Raw genomic sequence first — 19,672 nt, forward strand, 5'->3', positions numbered from 1 at the left:
TTCACATTAACAACCCTACCAGAAGGTAAACAGGCAGTAGGGGGGAGATGGGTTTATGCTATAAAGGAAAATCCTGATGGGAGAGTATATAAAGCCAGGTATGTGGCAAAGGGTTATAGTCAAGTGGCAGGTATTGATTATAATGAGACATTTTCACCTACTGCCGATATGACTTCAGTGCGTGTTTTAATGCAGCTTGCAGCACAATATGATTTGAATTTACATCAGATGGATGTTAAAACTGCATATCTGCATGCTCCTATAGATTGTGAAATTTATATGAAGCAACCTGAAGGATTTGAAGTTGAGTCAAAAACAGGAGAAGAATTGGTATGTAAGCTCAATAAATCACTGTATGGTCTGAAACAATCAGGACGAAATTGGAACAAGATGTTGCATGATTTCTTAACTGAAAATGACTTTGTTCAAAATTCAGCAGATTATTGTGTTTACAGTAAACAAACTGATAAAGAAAGAGTCATACTGATTATTTGGGTTGATGATCTTCTCATTGCAGCGAGTAATGATCAAATACTCAGAGATGTGAAGGAAATGTTGGGAATTAAATTCAGAATTAAAGATCTAGGAAAACTTCAACATTTCTTAGGCATTGACTTTACGCAAGAACATGGTAAAGTAAAAATGAATCAGGAAAGATACATTTTAAAAATGTTGGAGAGATTTGATATGACTCACTGCAAACCAAGATCAACCCCATGTGAAATGAAAGTAAAATTTGACAATGATGGTGAACCTGTCGACCTAAAGAGGTATCGAGAAGTGATTGGCAGTTTAATCTATATGATGACAAGTACTCGTTCTGATTTGAGCTTCATCGTTAGTAAATTGTCACAATATCTAAGGGCACCAAAAGAACAACATTGGGTGGCTGCTAAACATGTGTTGAGGTATTTGAAAGGTACAGCAGACTTGGAATTATGTTATAATAGAAGTGATGTAGATCTTGAACTTGTGGCTTATAGCGACGCAGACTGGGCAGCAGACTTGAATGACAGGCATAGTATTACTGGATACTGTTTCAGTTTGTCTAAGAATGGGCCTGTTATTTCTTGGAAGTCTAAGAAACAACAAACTGTTGCTTTATCCACATGTGAAGCCGAATATATGGCTTTATCAGCTACTGCGCAAGAAAGCTTGTATCTGACCAATCTAATCAATGGAATGGACAATGTACTTGAATATTCACCAGTGACTATTTTTGAGGACAATCAGGGTGCTATTGCACTTACAAAGAATCCGGTGTGTCGACAAAGGAGTAAGCATATTGACATCAGGTATCATTTTGTTCGATCTGTACTGAATGATGGCAAAATAATTCTTCATTATTGTCCTACAGTTGATATGGTGGCAGACATTTTAACAAAATCTGTGTCTAAAGCTAAAATGGATAAATTTCTGTGTTTTTTATTTGGAGTATGAAGATTTATCTAAATGCATGTATGTGATGCACTGTGTTTATATTCTGTCAATTTAAGAACAAGTGGGGGTGTTGACTTATGTAATTGTATATGTTCTCTAATTGACTGTAATCAAGAAGTGGGTGGATCACAGGTGTGCAATCACTAATAAAAAGGCCGCTGCTCTCTTGTTTGAGTGTGCAGGCTAAACGCCAGATAATGTCTGAGTTGTGAGTCTTGTAATCCTTCGTCATGAACCGGTAACCTAGCTCTAATTGAGATGGCAGCGCCAACACATTCTGACATGCTCCAGTGAAGGATGAAGCTGTATTCAGTTACACAAAAGCAGGACAACATCCTGTGTTTTCAGTGTTTCAGAACAGCTTGATTCAGGGCAACTTCAGCTCCTGGAGGGCCATTTCCTTGTAGAATTTAGCTCCAACCAACTCCAACTCATCTGCCTGAATGTTTCTAGTAATCCTGATAACCTTGAATAGCTGGATCAGGTGTGTTTAATTAGGGCGGGAGATGAACTCTGCAGGGCAGTGGCATTCAAAGAGCTGAGTTTGAACCCACTGCAGCAAATGCTTCTCAACACAAACTCATAGTGTGTTTAGGCCGCTCATAACGTGGATTTGAATATGTGTCAAACATTTTCCCAATTTTGTAATGTTTCTTTTTTCATCATAACTAATTAGAAATTACACAAATTACATACATTTTATATATACAATTATATATTTACAATTTAAAAAAAATTAAATTGGTCATTGAAAGTAACTGGTGGTTAAACTGTTAGCTACAAATACATAATACATAATGAATGGTTGAAATAGGTATAAATGTGGAAGTCATGTGGAATGTTGCTGTGCATGTCTTTAGATTGTCTGGCTGTATGGTGACAGAGGAAGGCTGTGGTCATGTGTCTTCCGCTCTGAGTTCAAACCCCTCACACCTGATAGAGTTGGATCTGAGCTACAATCACCCAGGAGATTCAGGAGTGAAGCTACTCTCTGAGAAACGGGACGATCCAAACTGCTCACTGGAAAAACTCAAGTATGTTGAGATGGAGGAGTTTCTATTAAACCACTCCAAAGGCAGCATTACCATCTTATTATACACTATTATTTATTTTGACTTCATCTTTCATTCATTGTCAAAAGTTTCTGGTGAGAATGAACAGAAGTTTAGCTGTAGTTAAACTATTGAATGCTTCATTCTGATAGGTTGATGAACACTAAGGTGTGCAATTATTTTGCAGTTATTTTGAAGTAATTCCAGTCAGGTTTTGACAGCATTAACTCAGTATATCTTAAACAGTTCAATTTATACTGCTTCGTGGCCAACGACCATTCAAACAAAATTATAATTTATAAGCTACGAGCTGGGTAGCACAGGATCTGGGCAATGTTTAACTTCAAAATACACAACTAAAGACAATGTTTCTCTGTAAATGAAACAAATTTATTGATCTACTTTTTTTTATTTATTTTTTTATTGTCAGTTCAATGATCAGAAGTACACAGATACAGTGTCAGACATACAAAATTATAACAAAGCAAAATACAATGGATAGGAAGAAGGAAAAAAAAAGATAAAAAAGTGGAAGGTCAAATGATAAAATATATTACAAGTACAGGGAATCACAAATTAGAGAGTCAAGGAAGGTTCTTTATATAATGCCAAAGAGGTGACCATATCTGCCAAAAGTCATCAGATTTTCGGTGCACGTCATATGTAAGTTTCTCAAGCGGGAGTAATATAGATATTTTAGACATCCACATTTTGAAAGAAGGAACCTGAGGAGATGACCATAATAGTAGTATGCATTTCTTTGCCAGATACACCAAAATTTAGAACATATGTTTCACATGAGAATCAAACACTGTCTCAACTCCAACAGATAACATGTACAATTCCAAGGAGAAACAAAACTGTAACCCAAAGAGTTCTTGTAAAAAGTTATGTATTTTGTTCCAAAAAGGGATGATTCTGCTACAGTACCAAAAACAGTGAAGAAATGTTCCCTTATGTTTTTTGCAATTAAAACATAGGCCAGTCGAATTTCTATATATTTTCTTTAAACGTAATGGTGTGAGATAAATTCTATTGATGAATTTGTAGTTAAGTTCGTGAACTCCCAATGAATTACATTTAAAGTATAAGTTGTTAATTAGGGCGATCCAATCTTCATTGTCAATTTCATGACCTAAGTCCTTTTCCCAAACGTTCTTCAAACTATCTAATGAGGAAGTACATGTATCAGAAAGGGCATCATATATCACTGAGATTATTCCCTTGGAAAAATTGTTTGTCACAATTTGTTCAATGGCAGTAAGTTTGAGTCTTAGTTTACAATTATCTGATAAAGGTTTTATAAAGTGACGCAACTGGAGATATTTGAAAAAGTTTGCTTGTGGTATATTATGTTGACATGAAAGTTGTTGGAAAGATTTTAATGTATTCTCTAAAAAAAGGCAAGATATAGTTGAGATCCCTAATTTAAACCAGTCTGAAAGACCTATATTATGTAATGAAATAGGAAAATCTGGATTGTAGGCAATAGGGGAAAGCAAAATATATCACTGAGATTATTCCCTTGGAAAAATTGTTTGTCACAATTTGTTCAATGGCAGTAAGTTTGAGTCTTAGTTTACAATTATCTGATAAAGGTTTTATAAAGTGACGCAACTGGAGATATTTGAAAAAGTTTGCTTGTGGTATATTATATTGACATGAAAGTTGTTGGAAAGATTTTAATGTATTCTCTAAAAAAGGCAAGATATAGTTGAGATCCCTAATTTAAACCAGTCTGAAAGACCTATATTATGTAATGAAATAGGAAAATCTGGATTGTAGGCAATAGGGGAAAGCAAAGAAAGGTTGGCTGGAATTTTAAGATATGTTCTGACATCTCTCCATACCAAAAGAGTGTTTAGAATAATAGGGTTTGTTGAAATGTTTTTGATTTTTCTAAAATTTTTAATGAAAGGCAGAAATTTTATTGGAAGGGGGGCACAAACCGTTGCTTCTATATTAACCCACATGGAGTCAGTCCATTCATTATACCAACTGACCATATGTTTCACTTGTGCTGACCAATAATAAAATTGTAAATTTGGTAAAGCGATGCCTCCCTTCTCTTTTGGTTTTGTCAACTTATTAAAATTAATACGGGGCATTTTATTGTTCCAAATGAATTTAGATAAGTGTTTGTTAATGTCTTTGAAAAAAGGATTAGCTAAGTAACAGGGGAGGGACTGAAATAAATATAAAAACTTTGGAAGAATATTCATTCTAATTACATTTATTCTGCCTAAGAAGGATATAGGGAGAGAATGGCAAGTAATAAGATCTTTTTTAATTCTGCCAACAAGAGGCGTATAGTTTATATTAAATAAATCATCCAATTTTGGTGAAATGAAAATACCTAGGTATTTAAAACCAGATGTTGTTATTTTGAAAGGTGAAAGAGGCAAAAGGTCAGAGATATTAGAAATATTAATAGGGAGCGCCACGGATTTGGTAAGATTAATCTTGTAATATCTGAAATACATTTTAATAATGCAGGGATTGATTTTACAGGTTCTGAAGAATACAGCAATACATCGTCTGCATACAGGGATATGCGATGTTCATCATTTCCCACTTTTATTCCAAAAAAGTTTTGGCACTGTCTAACAGATTCAGCAAGAGGTTCAATTATGAGGGCAAAGAGCAGGGGTGAAAGGGGACAGCCCTGCCTCGTACCTCTTTGAATATCAAAAGGTTTTGAAATCAAACCATTTGTAGTCACTGTAGCTTGGGGATTAGAGTAAAGTAATTTTATTAATTTGATCAATTTTGAGCCCAAATTGAATTTCTTAAGGGTGGCAAATAGAAATTTCCATTCCACCTTGTCAAACGCTTTTTCTGCGTCCAGGGAAATAATAAGGGCAGGGAGTTTATGTTCTTGAGTTACATTTATCAAATTTAGGAGCCGACGCATGTTATCTGTACCAAAGCGTGCTTTTATGAATCCGGTCTGGTCTGGTTTAATAATATGTGGTAAAACAGTTTCAAGTCTACGAGCAAGAATTTTAGCAAGAATTTTGTAATCTGTATTCAGAAGACTTATTGGCCGATAGGAAGCACACTCCTGGGGATCTTTGTCTTTTTTGGGTATTAAACAAATTGATGCTGTTCTCCATGATTCAGGGGCTACTCCATTATCTAATAAATTTTGAAGGGCAGGCATTAGAATATGAGAAATTTCTGGCCAAAATTACTTATAAAACTCGCAGGGAAAACCGTCCGGACCCGGAGATTTGTTAGAAGGCATGGATTGAATAGCATTAAAGACTTCTTCTGGTGACAAAGGCGAATCTAAAAATATCTTGTCTTCTTCAGAGATGGCTGTAAGTGGAAGTTTATCTAAAAATTCAATGATATCCGATTGTTCAGCAGTGATTTGAGATTTATATAGTTCTTTATAAAAAAAATTTAAATAGGTTATTAATCAAATCAAGATTATACGTGACCGAGCCATCTGGAGTTTTTAATGATTTAATTGTTCTCTCATTTATTTATTTTTTAATCTGATGTGCCAATAATTTATCTGATTTGTTTGCATATTCATAGTATTTTTGTTTGGAGAAAAAGAGTAGTTTTTTAATGTGATTTGTGTGATCCAAATTAAGTTCAGCTCTAGCTTGACATAATTGGGCCCAATTTGTTTGATTAGGGGCTTTACTATGTAAACATTCCAATCTTTTTACTTCTCGTTCTAATTCTTGCCTTTTTTTTGACCAAGCCTTTTTGCGTGCTGAGAAGTATGATATAATATGTCCCCGAATTGTGGCTTTAGCAGCGTCCCAAATAGTTGCTGAAGAAACTGGTGAATTTCTATTATCTGACCAATAATTCTTAAAACCTTCTCGGACTAAGTCACAAAATGCTGAATCATTTAGCATGGAAGAGTTGAATCTCCAGATCCTGGTGGCCCTGTGGTTGTTTATAATCATGTCTAACTGAACTGGGGCATGATCAGACAGAACAATTGAACCAATTTCACTGGAGGATACAGTATGGAGGCAATGAGCTGGGGTAAAGATATAATCTATTCTAGAATAAGAGCAATGAGGATTAGAATAAAATGTATACTCCTTGCTACCCTTATTAAATTCCCTCCAAGCATCAATGATACCGGCCTCGTTACAGAGTTTTTTAAGAACAAGAGAGGATCTAGGATTAGTAAATGTATCAGAAGGGGATTTGTCCATTTTTTGGTCCATGACACAGTTAAAATCTCCGGCACAGACCCCCATACCTTTACAGTATTGACTAAACAGAAGAATTACTTTAGATATAAATTTAGGGGAGTCTTCGTTTGGAGCGTATATATTAATTATGGTAAAAGGTTCCCCATAAACTGTACCAGTAATTAAGATATATCTTCCATTTGGGTCACTAATTTGATCCTCTAAAACAAAAGGAAAGTGTTTATGAATTAAAATAACAGTACCTCTTTTCCTTGTGTTTGCTTTACAAGTTGAGAAAAATAATTGCCCTACCCAATCTCGCTTTAACTTCAAGTGCTCAGAGTCAGACAGGTGTGTCTCTTGAAGCATAGCTATGTTAGCTCTCTGTTTTTTAAGGTGAGTTAGAATTTTTTTCCTTTTGATTACATTGCCTAACCCTTTAACGTTCCATGTAATAAGCCTAACCGAATTGTCCATTGTCATCAGTTACAGAAAAATGGAAATGACAGAGAATTCGATTTAAGACTGAGGCATGTCTGACAAAGTAGCAAAACTGACACAAATATTTTTTGCATTTTAACAACGAAAACATGATATAATGAAAAAAACAACCCTCCCACCCCCCCCTCCCTCAGTCTCGTCCCCAAACGACGAGCCAACCCTAGAGAGAAACTCAGGTTACTGTACCCGATTGGTATTACCCCTAAAGTCAAGACAACCCATACCAAATGGTAGTACAGAATTATACCCATAGGTAGGCACACCTTTGTAAACAGCCAGTCCCCCTTTTTGGTCAAACATCCGAGGTTGATACACTACCGTAGCCACAACAAAATAATCAGTAAAAATGATGCTAATATATTAACTTAAAATAGCCGGCCATATATCTAACAAAAGTAAAATAAATAAATTGGAAGTAGATTTACCTCTTTAAAGTGGCCACAACAGGATAATCCGTAGTAAGGATATTATAATATAAAAATAATTTACGTGTAAGAAAAAGACAACCTAAGATAACCGGCCATGTATTTGAAAGTAAATTTACCTCAGAATTTTCTGTAAAGTTAACAGTGTAAGGCCCTCAAAGTTTTAAGAATAACCACTTGTGATGCACTCATGTCCCTTAGTCCTTTATAGTTACTTATCTTTCAGAGTCTTTAAAAACTCTGTGGCAGCCGCTGGAGTGGAAAAGACGTGCATCTCCGTTTCGTGAAGGCATCTGATTTTTGCAGGGTAAACGAAGCCTCTAAACATGTTACGGCCGGAAAGTATTTTCCTGACATCATCGAACTCTCAGCGTTTCTTCAGCACCTCAGCGGACACGTCCTGGAAGAAGCGCAGTTGACTCCCGTCGTGACTGATGCTGCGTTTTCTCCGCGCTGCCTGCAGGATGAATTCCTTATCCGTGTATCGTAGAAAACGGACCAGGACGCTTCGCGGGGGGCGATTTGCTCCCGGGACCGGGCCGAGAGATCTGTGAGCTCTCTCGATCTCGAAACATGAATCGGGTGCAAGGTCCAGCCAGTCCGGGAGCCTCTTCGAAAGGAACTGTGCCATGGGTTCAGAGCCTTCAGTTTTCTCAGGGAGACCGACGATTCTCAGGTTTTTACGTCTGCTTCGATTCTCCAGGTCATCTACTTTAGCTCTTAATGATGTCAGTTCTTTGTCCAGAGATGCAATTTTACTATCACGAGCCGGCATGCTATCTTCGACATCGGAGATTCTGCGCTCAGCCTCAGTTAAACGCGTTTCGTTCGAGTCCACTCTACCAGACAAATTGGAAATCGTTTCTTGAATTTAAGTAACCGAGGTAGAAATATTGTCCAAACGATTATCGATCGCACTTAGTCTACCTTCGATATTGGCCAAACTGGATCCCAACGAACGGATTTCCATCAGCATAATGTCGGCCTGATCAGACGAGATCTCCTGCTCCGCCTCAGCGTGCTTTTTCTTTGTATTTCTGGATGAACGGGAATTAAATAGTGGAAACTACTCTCGGACATTGTTTAATGTTTTTAGGACTAGATACGTCGAATATTGACCAAATGAAACATAGAAAACTTTAAAAAGAAAGGGAACTGGCACGGAGCTAACAAACTAAGCCGCCATCTTACTCGAGGCCCCCCCCCCCCCTTGATCTACTTTTAAGGTTACATGGAACTGCTCTAATGAACACAGATACAGTTACTGAAGATGAGAAATAATGGAATTTGAATGAGGTCCCAAGGTTCTAGTATTTGTTGCTAGTTGTTAGATCGCACCAAGAGAATCACAAAAGCAGAGATTTGGCTTATCTTTACTGCTTAAGATTGATTTGCCCCTATTTCAGCAAGGAATAAATATTTGTTATACTTGCATTTGCTCTGAAAATCAGGGTTCAGAAGAGTTGGAGGTTCGCTTGTTGCCTCATCTCAAGGAATCACGTGCCTTGGATTGGTTGCAGATCTGTTGTCTGGATGATGTCTTTTAGATTAACGTGGTGACGAAAGGGGTTTTCCTTGTAACTGCTTAAGTCGGTTGCCTTAGCTACAGATGGTGAAAAACTGGAAGTTCTTCTGAGAGTTCAGTTGCTCAGCTTTAGAATTTGAAGTTTTCGGCAGTCAATGAGGTTTCAACGGAGCATTTGAGTTCTGAATGACTTGATCGCTCGAAGGTACAGTATGTGAGCACAAAGGCTAAAAGCCCAAGGGTGCGCAAAAAGCAGAAGAATCGGTTTGTGCCATTTGGTTTTAAAGTGAGCCGATTTGGCCCCTTCCAGAGGCAACTGTCCCAATAGGACGCTGTTGCAGGGTTAAGCCATGCCCCATAATGTTTCTTTCTCGTGCATAAATTAAAATGATGTTTATTTCATCACAGTGGAAGTAACTTTGCAGGTTTTGCAAATATGTTCTATAAAGATTCTTAACATGCGTAAAAATTCAGATTTCACCATTTCATTCATATCAAAGCGGTGTAAATAAAACAAGCTTTCATTCAACACTAAACTCTACATATTTTACACATATTTAATAGCTTTATCTGTTAAAAGGGGTTGTAAAACATTGGTTAAAGTTGCACCGATTACATGAAACACATCAAACATATATAAAGATTGTCAGGGATCTGCAAGAAATGGGACCCAAATGCAGAATGAGCAGACAAGGGTATTTTAATAACAAAACGTAGACTGGAACAGCTGGGGGAATTTACAGTGAAACGGTTCAAACAGATGGGCAGGGCAGACAACAATACGGGCAGGAGGGATGACCACAGAGACAGTCCGAGATGACCACGGGCTCGAGCACAGAGGAGGCAGCTCCAGAAGAAGGGCCAGGCAGACACAGGAAAACCCGTAGCTTCAAGTGAAACTCGAATTTCACCAGTCTAGTCGCCAGGTAGAGACTCACGAGACTTGACACGTGAAAGAGTTGAGCTGCTTCCAGGCAGTGGGGTTCAGTGGCCAGGAAATCTGAGTGGGGGCAAGACAGGACAATACACGAAAACAAGACTTGACTCAAAATGACACACAGACAATTGAAAACAAAGAGTGAACGAAAGGCAAAATAACCAAATCTATCCAAAGAAATAAATCAGAGTTTAAAAACAAAAAGCCAGGATCCAAAAAGAAACTGCACTCTCAAACTGAGTAAATGAAACCCTAAATCAAAAAGAAAAACTAGAATTTATGATGTGCACAATCAAAAAACACGAACTAGATAAATCTAAAAGGAACGAGGATATAGAATAACTAGACAAGAGATCAAAAACAACTTGAGCAAGATCAAAAGGATAAATTCTGGCCCAAGAAACAGGTAAACACCAAAAACGAACCAGCAGAGACACAAGGAATGAGAGCCCGATATATAGAGCAGTACACATGAGGATCAGGTGAAAACAATCAAGCAGACAAGGGCTAAACAAGGGGACGTGACCAGGGGTAACAAGGAGGTGGGACAAGGGGAGCACGTGGCAGACACGAACAAAGACAGAACCATGTGCTTAGACAAAAAACAAACAAAGAAACATGGAACAGAGACAAGATGGACAGGACTGTCAGGGCAGGATCCTGACAAAGATATAACACATATTATTTTTGAATATAGTTGCCCTTTCATACTTTTAAATAATTGTCTTTTGAACTCATCTATATGAGTTTTATGGTCCTTCGTTTGTACAAAGGAAAAGCACAATTTTTTCTGTAATGTAGAGGAAGAAGGGGGAAAATGGGGACAGTCCTGAGGTTTCTGTCGCTGGAACCTTTCTGTAACAATATACAAACTTCACAGTCACACTCTCCAAGATACAATGTTCTTTGTTCTGTTGTTCAGTTAAATGTTATTGCTATTGCTATTCCTGTGAAACCAGTCAGCAGGGGGCAATGTGGGATTCCTTTGTTCTTTTTTACGACTTGCAAAATGCTTAGAAGCTTTACATGTCTCTGGAATGTAGTTTCAACAGCTAACATTGTGATTCAGAGGTTTATTTGTGTCTGTTAGACAGGGTCCTTACACCCCTCAGAATTATGTTTTATTATCAATGGAAAGCATGTTCTATTTCACACAGGATCTGGGGTCTTACACTCTGTAGATTTCATTCTAAAAGTGTACATATGCTGAGAAGCTAGATTTAAATTTTTATTGTTAAATATCATTTACTATCCTTGTTATGTTTTAGAATAAATATATAAAAATATCCTGAGATCAGCGCTTAAGATTTTACAATTTTTACTTGCCCTGCCAACATTTTCTCTGGCCCTGCCACACAATAAATAAAATAGTTGCTGTTATTAATGTTTTTGTAATGTTGTGGTACAAATTATTTTTTTCAATTCTCTTTAAATTTTGATACCACAGCAAAAAACACTAGCCAAAAAAAGCAAGTACAAGTTAATAGCACAAATTAAAGAGGTGGTTCAGTGGTTTTTACAGGCTTGATTGTGTTTATGGGGTGCAGTCTAATATGTGTCAGTGCTTAATGCATATAATTTACCTTTATTCCATACTCTGAGAAATGCACTGATCATTTCCTTTTTTTATGAAGCCCCTCCCTCAGGAATAGGCGATGGGCTCTGATTGGTGAGATAACCAGGTGTGTTGTGATTGGCTAAACCACCTCTAGTGGGGGTCTAAACGCCCCGCCCCTCACCTCAGTGGCATGTGCTCCGGTTGTATTGTAAACAACGGCGTCGTTAAAATAGCTTATCAATTTGAACCTAATTGAGAAGCAGAGGATATTATTGAACAGGATTGTGCAGAACCTGTGCAAGCAAGTCTTTTAATGGCAGGCATATGTTTTTTGTTGTTGTTGCATACTTTTAAATACGCTTTTATTTGTAAATGCTACTGTTTATGCTTTTAATATACAGTTTTATCCTGAAGAAAGCTTTAACACAGTTTGTCAACTGCACCCACATCCATGTTTAACGCTTCTCATAGCTATGTGAACAGTTCATTGCTGGAGCTGAGCTGAATGAGAGAGAGAGAGAGAGAGAGAGAGAGAGAGAGAGAGAGAGATGTAGAGCAGGGGGACGCAAGGAATGATATTAAGAACTGCTGCTTTAGAATATTGATTTTGAAACTTGTAGATACATTAGAATCGTTAGAAGGCAGAATCAGGATTCGTATACAGTAGGTGGCCAACCAAAATTAGCCTTTTGCCGCCGCCACCACTGCGTCTGCCAAGTGCATTTGCACTTTAGAAGTACTTAAGAAGTTATGTGCATTTCTTAGAGGAAATAAAGCAGGATAAATGTCAAGCCTATGAGCCTGTGCTTATATTTTCTCTAAGCAAAACACAGTATAACACCATATTTTAAATTTGAAACATATATATGTTGTATTATTTATGTAATATATATTATGGGTTATATTATCCTTAAGAAATGGTGGTATACTTTGCATCGGAGCATTAAAAGGCCTATATTTGTCACAAATTATTTTTACTTTAGATTTTAAAATTACTTTATTAAAACAGCATGCATTTTATTGTCACGCACATACTTTGTTATTCATTACCTGATCTTTATTTTCACAGATAACTTTTTGGGAAAAAGATATCTCTCTAATTAAAACAAGAAATGAATAAATTAAACCTGCGTAATATAGCTTAATCATTAAAACTCTAAAAGAATAGATGGATTATTAAAACATCCTCACGCTTAAACTCAAGCTCTCTTATTAAAATCAACAAAATGCACATGATGTAAAAAAAAAGGGAGCCTGCTTTGCTTTCACACAATTTAAGTAAAAAAAAACATGAAGCCACATTTAATTGCAGGTGTGTATCATATTTTCATAATATTTGCACAGCATGCATGATTCCAAGTACACGCGCAGCATTCTTATTTGACTACATATTTTATCTTCATTACAAATCTTGTTTGGTTTTAGCTTGGATAATTGCATGTAAAAAAATGTTTACATTGTAATGCGTATTAAAAAATGTGAAACTACCATCTTATTCGCAGTCTATAGCATTTTATAATTATTTGTGTGATAATGTTGAACTTAACCTGCTTTATATCTTTATTATTTAATGCAAAAGAGGTTTATTATAACAAGTTTATGAGAGTCATACATCCGTTTATTCTTGTTCAAGAAGAATTTATAATCAATGATTTGGAGTGACAATGGCCCTTAGATCATTTTAAAACTTACAATTGCCTCCAATTTACAGGTTATAACTGCATCTGTCTTGGTTGCAGACTTGTGAAGATTATTTTTTCAAAAATAAATGAGCTGTATTATTATTCATATTCAAGTGTTTGTGCGAAAATGATTAATGCACGTGAATTACAGGGAGGCGCCCTCTTGATCACTTAAATTTTTTCCTGATAATGAAACAACTTAAAATCGTCTCACATACATGAGAGATATATGAGAAATATATCTACAGAAAGCTTGAAATGTCTACTTTTAAACAAACCAATTAAAAACAAAAGCATTATGTAATCTGTGAAGGTTGCATTTCTCTTTAAAGGCACGTACAGTATACTGTGGAGATGAGAGTCAGCACTGTGAATTTCATCTTGTGGCCGACAAGAAAACAGTTTATTAATAAGTCATTAAAATGTCTCTTTTTTCAGTTATTAGGCTACTTCTGCCTGTGCTTTGTGGTCAACTTAATGCATGTGCCTGAGCGCAATATATATTTAAGGCTGGTTCACACGGCAGGATAATTAGACCGATTTTAGCCCCGATTCACCCCTTCCGACAATTTTAGGATGCTCCGATTATCGTAAAATAATCTGATCAAATATTCCTGCCGTGTGTGGTGTGTTAAGACTGCTCTCCTCTGCTCGGAAGAATGTCGGGACCGCTCCGATCTCAAATCGGGGATTCCAACATGTTGGATTTATTTGGCCCGATTTCTTCTCGTTTGTGGTGTCCCCCGAGGACAAACAATCACGCAGCCTGTGGACTGTGGGTGTAGCCAATCAGAAAGCGAGGTGACGAGGCAGTGATAGTACCGGGAAACAAAATCAAAACAGCCGGCGTATATAATATAACAAATACAAATAAAGTCGATGGGCATAACTACATCCACAACTGCAGTCCACCAGAGTACAAACGAATATATGAACGTTTATTTCAACGGTTATTAATCTGTGTAGTACGTAACAACATTTCTATGAGATAAAACAACAACTTATCTCCATATTATGATATAGCAAGTATAGTCCATGCTCGCGTTGTCTCCACCTCTTTGACCATCGCCTTTTCTTGTTTTTCTTATGTTTTTTCCCGTTAAAAACAAAGCACAAACTATGACCACTGCATCCTCTTCGTCCGCCATGATTGTTTACTCTAAAGTCACGTTTGATCTCGAGGGATTTTGCGAGATTTCCAGTCTGACCTGGGAATGCTCGGGAGTCAAATCGGTTCGTGTGTGATGTGTTGATTTTGCCGTGTGGCTGCACACCACACACGGAACGACCAAAACTGTTAGATCCGTGATTTTTTATCGCTGTGTGTGGGGTCTCTCATATTTGGAAAATCGGCCGACAATTTTAAAATCGTCCCGTGTGAACCAGGCCTTAGGCTCATTATAGATTAGACTGTGTTAATTTAATATAAATGTGCATGATTAGATCAATAATGACTTAAATGAACGACCACTAGTTACTAGAAAAATCTTATGTGGGGGCAGACCAATAAATACCCTCTCTGTTAAAGTTTTTAAAGCATTTTATACGTGTTTGCATAAATTCTGCTTTTGGAACAGCCCGTAATGGAGAGATGCCTTAATTTTAAAATCTAAAACGCAAAAACAAAAATTTAAATATAATTGAAACTTTGTTTTAAGAATGGCAAACCCTGCTTCTGGTTTGTGCATTGTAAATCACAGAAAGTCTACAAAATTTATTGTATTCCAAAAACTCTGGTCTATTTCTCTATTTACGAAATCTAAAATAGCCTATAAAAGACATTCATAGACGGATACTTTATGGATGTCTGGACCCTGTTTAGGATTTAGAAAAAAGAGATGGTTCATAAATAATAAATAAGGCTACATTCTATGAGAATTTGTATTTCACACTTTAAAAAATATTGTTTGGCTGTAAAAAATAAAATAAAAACCAAACACGAACTAAATTCCAGGCCTGGGCCTCTCTCGTCCATCACTGTCGTCGCTCCTGTTTTATATCCCTCCATCTCCTAAGTGGGACTCGAGACCGGTGGGTCGAGCAGGTGTCGCTCATTTCCAATCACTCCACCGGCCTCTCTCCTGTTCCCACGTCTCTCGGCCCTGCCCCACTCGTCACAACTACATTTCGCTATACAGTAGTCAACATTAGCATTGGATCAAAACCTTTCTTCAAACTAAAATGTGTTCTTGTCTTAGTACAACTTTGATTAACTTTTTTGATCCATTTCAAATGTTATGGACACTGGTTAAAGAAACAACTAAAATATAATTTTATATATAACTGAAATAATACTAAATGCTACCAGGAAACCAATTTTTTTGCATTGTCAACCAAATGCATTTTCAACTAAATTTAGGGTAATTTATTTCAATCCCCACAAGCTATAAAGAACTACCCCCAAACCCCAACCCTCTCCAGCTGAACTGAATTCATTCTGTTTTTTGGCTGAAAGGAACGGTGTGTTGTCATGCTGCAATAAATTTTACCAAACCATAATAATAACATTTATTAATTCTCAATTTATAATTAATAATTATTTTTGTGAAAAATCATTGTTATTTGAGAAACGTAGGCATTTTCAGAAAGGTTTTAAGACCAAGCAAATTCCTCTGTCAGCTGCTTTCGCTTCACAGCGAGGGCGACTTGTGCTAACTGCACCCAGGTTCACTGTCTGCAGTTTGATTTTACAAAATCAGTTTGGGCGAATGCAACTTATTGATCATGAGCCCAAAATTCAAACTACATTCAATCTACTGTTAAATAGAGCAAAAAATAAATAAATTTGAATTAAAAAAAAAACAATAGTGCTGGCTATTCTTAAACTTGTACCTCATTATACTGAAGTACAAATCCAAACACCAAAAGCAACCTATACTCTCTTAAGTGTTCTTTCATTGAAAACTATGCATTTTATTTATTCACGGGCCGTATGGTTGAAATAATATTTTAGTTCAAAACTTTAGGTGACATTATTTAAAAACATGCTTTATAGACTAACGTTTCATAAACCTTAAGTTGTTATGCTTTAAAGCCCCATGCCATTTGTAATTTCACAGTATTTTCACCTCCTAAATTACTACCTCAATTCTATAATGGTAAAATGTACTCAGGCTGATGTCAGTATTTTAATTACATTGTTTTTTTTACTTTTTTATTATTGTAGCCTACATAAATGGGTGAAGCCAAACAAATATAATAACTTTTTAACTGCAGGCAGATATAGGCCTATATTATTGTACAATACAAATATTTGGATTGTCCCTTATTCTTTTCCTTATTTTCTTAAAGAATAAACACTTATTTTCTACAAGGTTACACATGGTAACATATTAATTCATATAAATAATTTAAGAAATAATTTTTTTTTATACTACATTTAACATTTAAATTTCAATACTATTAAACTGACTTTAAAATGTCAAGGGGTTTATAAGTTAAAAAGGGTAAAATGTCAGTGCATGTTAAAATAACCTAAATGAACTTGCAATCAAGGTCTTCGGATACTATATGATACATATTAGCATAAAACTAACAATATAATTCGATTTTTTAATCGTCCACAGCTGAGCAACCGGAGGCAGTTCTGCATCAAAGCACAAAAAGTGAATGTGAAAGTTTGTGAGAGGAAAAAATATATAAATCATCTATAAGCGCATTTTATTACATTCAGAAATAATAACGGCAGGCCTAATAATGTTATAATGTACCAACTGGATATTTTAGTTCCCTTCACTTTACAACAAATCCTTTAAATTTAACAAAATTTTCAGAACAGAACAAGAATTAAATATGTATAATTCTAAAGGATAAATGTAATTTCAGTATATTATAATATAGTCTAAGCTATAAACTAACAAAAAATAAATAATAACTTAAAGCAAAACATAAGGTAAGGTTATGCTCTCTCATTTGGGACAAATCCAAACTCTTATTAATTAGCTAAAAAAGTGTGAAAGGCTTTGTAGTTCACGCGAGTTTCAGCATTGACGGAAAAAAAACATAATTAGAAAAAATATTCCAAAGTGGACCGCTGCTCGTGCCGAATTGCACATTTAACAGCTGCACAGTTTCCAAAGCATGTAAGGGACCAGCGTGATCCAACAGCTGAAACGGATAATTCTCAATTTTTTGTCACAAAATTAAAGGCATAATTCAAAAATGCAAGGTGTTAGCAGTTTACGAATTAAAAATTACGAATAATAACAGAGTCAATAAGAATTATTTCTAAATGCTCTCCATATGGTTGAAAAAATATTTAGGTTCCATTTGCAGAGAGAAATGAGAACGGTCTAGCATTTAGAAATAATTATTATTGACTCAGTTATTATTCTTATATATATCAGTCCCTCCAGAAAAACGCGATTATGTGATCGCGTGATTTAATGCATTTTAATCAGCCAAGGGTCGCATATTTATGCGGGGGTCGCATTTTTTCAAATACGCCGCACTTTCGCCGCATAAATTGCCGATTTCAGGAAGCAAAATATGCAGAGGTAACATGATTTCATAATAATAATAATTTTTGTTGCAAATTGCGTTTACTTCACACAAGTAAATCGCCATTATTTCCCAATGGGAACCTTATGAAGTGACGTAATTGCGCGACATGAACATCATCTGTGAAGCCCGTGGTGAAACCAGGGAGAAGGACACAAATCACTCTCATTTGCCAACAAAAATAAGCGCAAAAGATCGCACGAAGCAGTTACCTGGGGTGTGACATGACAGTGGGGGCAAATTATTTTGAGAGAGGGATGAGGATGAGGATGGCGAATGATAGGCCAGTGTTAAAGGCTACGCAGTTAGCTTTCATTTTCACAGTGGACTGTTGTAGTTTCATTCAGTTGATGCACCTCTACAGTTGTAAGATTGTACCTTTTTGTTACAGAATACTACCAAAATCTTACAGTTAAGTATATTAGTAGTATGTAAAATAATTTACATTGCAGTAAGAGAATGCACTTTGCAATTCCTGTAAAACAGCATTTTTTTATTATATTTTATTTATTCATTTTTACAGAAGTTGTTGAATATTCCTTTTGTAAAGCTAGAGAACTTGTTTGACTCAATGTTTTGTAAGTTTTAGCCATGTGTTAATTAAGGTCTGAAATAAAACAGAATGAGAACTTAAATATTATGTGATTTAGTATGCTTGCTTATCATAGGAAGTCATAAGAAATGACTCATTACAGTAAGGTAGTAGCCTAGTGAGAACAGGGTGTTGGGGGGGAGGGGGTCACCTTTTTTTCTCTTTTTCATCAAACCGCAGTTTTTGCAAGTTCCCGCAATTTCATTGCATAAGATTGCAAAAATATCCCGCATATTCCATCGCATTTTTTAAGAAAACCTGCCGCATTATCAAGGATTTTTGCCCGCAACAATCACAAAAATAATCTGCGTTTTCTGGAGGGACTGATATATATATATATATATATATATATATATATATATATATATATATATATATATATATATATATATATATATATGAAACAATACTGTCAAAAAACAAACAAGATTGACATAAACAGTTATATCAAAAGTTAGAGTAAACAGTTGAGAAAAAAACAAATGTGTGCAGCTCTAAAAGCGACAGTATTAAACATGCTGCCACCTATTGTTAAAGGGATTGTTCACCTAGAAACATAAATTCTGTTATTATGTACTAAGTCGTTTTGCTCCAGACATGTATTATTTTTTATTTATTCTTGTGCTGAACAAAAAATAAGATATTTTGAAGAATGTGGGTAACCAAACAGTTGCTGGTCCAGCAACTGTTTAATTTCCCACATTCTTCAAAATAACTTTTTATATTCAACAGAAGAAAGAAACTCAAACAGGTTTAAAACAACTTTTTTTCACAAAGAGAAAAATAACTCACTGCTCTTGACTGAAAAACTTTAATACAGTGGCAAAAGTTGTTAAATAAAATAACCTTGAATTTTCAACAACGACTGATTTATTTTTTTGCACCAAATAGTATTGATAACCATATTGTTAAGTACCAGTATCAATAAGCAGTCTCGGTATTGATAAAATGTAAATGAGACCCATCCCTGGTTTTGACTAGGGGTGACCCCACATACTCGATGATTCGATGCTTCGATTTGAGGAGCCTGATTCGATTATCAATCTCACAGTCGAATATTCGCGGGCTGTTATAATTATGCCATTCTGACTATATGGGAGCGTTCAAATGTCTGATTTCACTGTATTTCTTTAATATTATTTTTGAATTAATACTGAGCAGAGTATTTATTTATTGATTGATTGATTTTTTTTCAAATAATTAAATTACCTTTTTCTTTTTTTGCTATGGGTACTGAAATTGGTTCTGGAAATAATTTCTTGAATTTATAATTAAGAGCTAATATTTGTAACGG

The 19,672-nt window shown here is 35.8% G+C and overlaps 1 protein-coding gene across 3 annotated transcripts in view; it reads left to right on the forward strand.

Annotated features, from left to right (window-relative positions):
- LOC127955921 (NACHT, LRR and PYD domains-containing protein 3) overlaps nucleotides 1–19,672 on the forward strand; it is a 33,171-nt gene that overhangs the window by 10,859 nt on the left and 2,640 nt on the right. For all 3 annotated transcript variants that reach the window (XM_052553568.1, XM_052553569.1, XM_052553570.1), the window contains one exon: nucleotides 2,301–2,474. In XM_052553568.1, the coding sequence (XP_052409528.1) occupies nucleotides 2,301–2,474 (174 nt within the window). The remainder of the gene's footprint in view (nucleotides 1–2,300; nucleotides 2,475–19,672) is intronic.

The sequence above is a fragment of the Carassius gibelio genome, chromosome B4 (assembly GCF_023724105.1).
Source record: "Carassius gibelio isolate Cgi1373 ecotype wild population from Czech Republic chromosome B4, carGib1.2-hapl.c, whole genome shotgun sequence".
Taxonomy (NCBI): Eukaryota; Metazoa; Chordata; class Actinopteri; order Cypriniformes; family Cyprinidae; genus Carassius; species Carassius gibelio.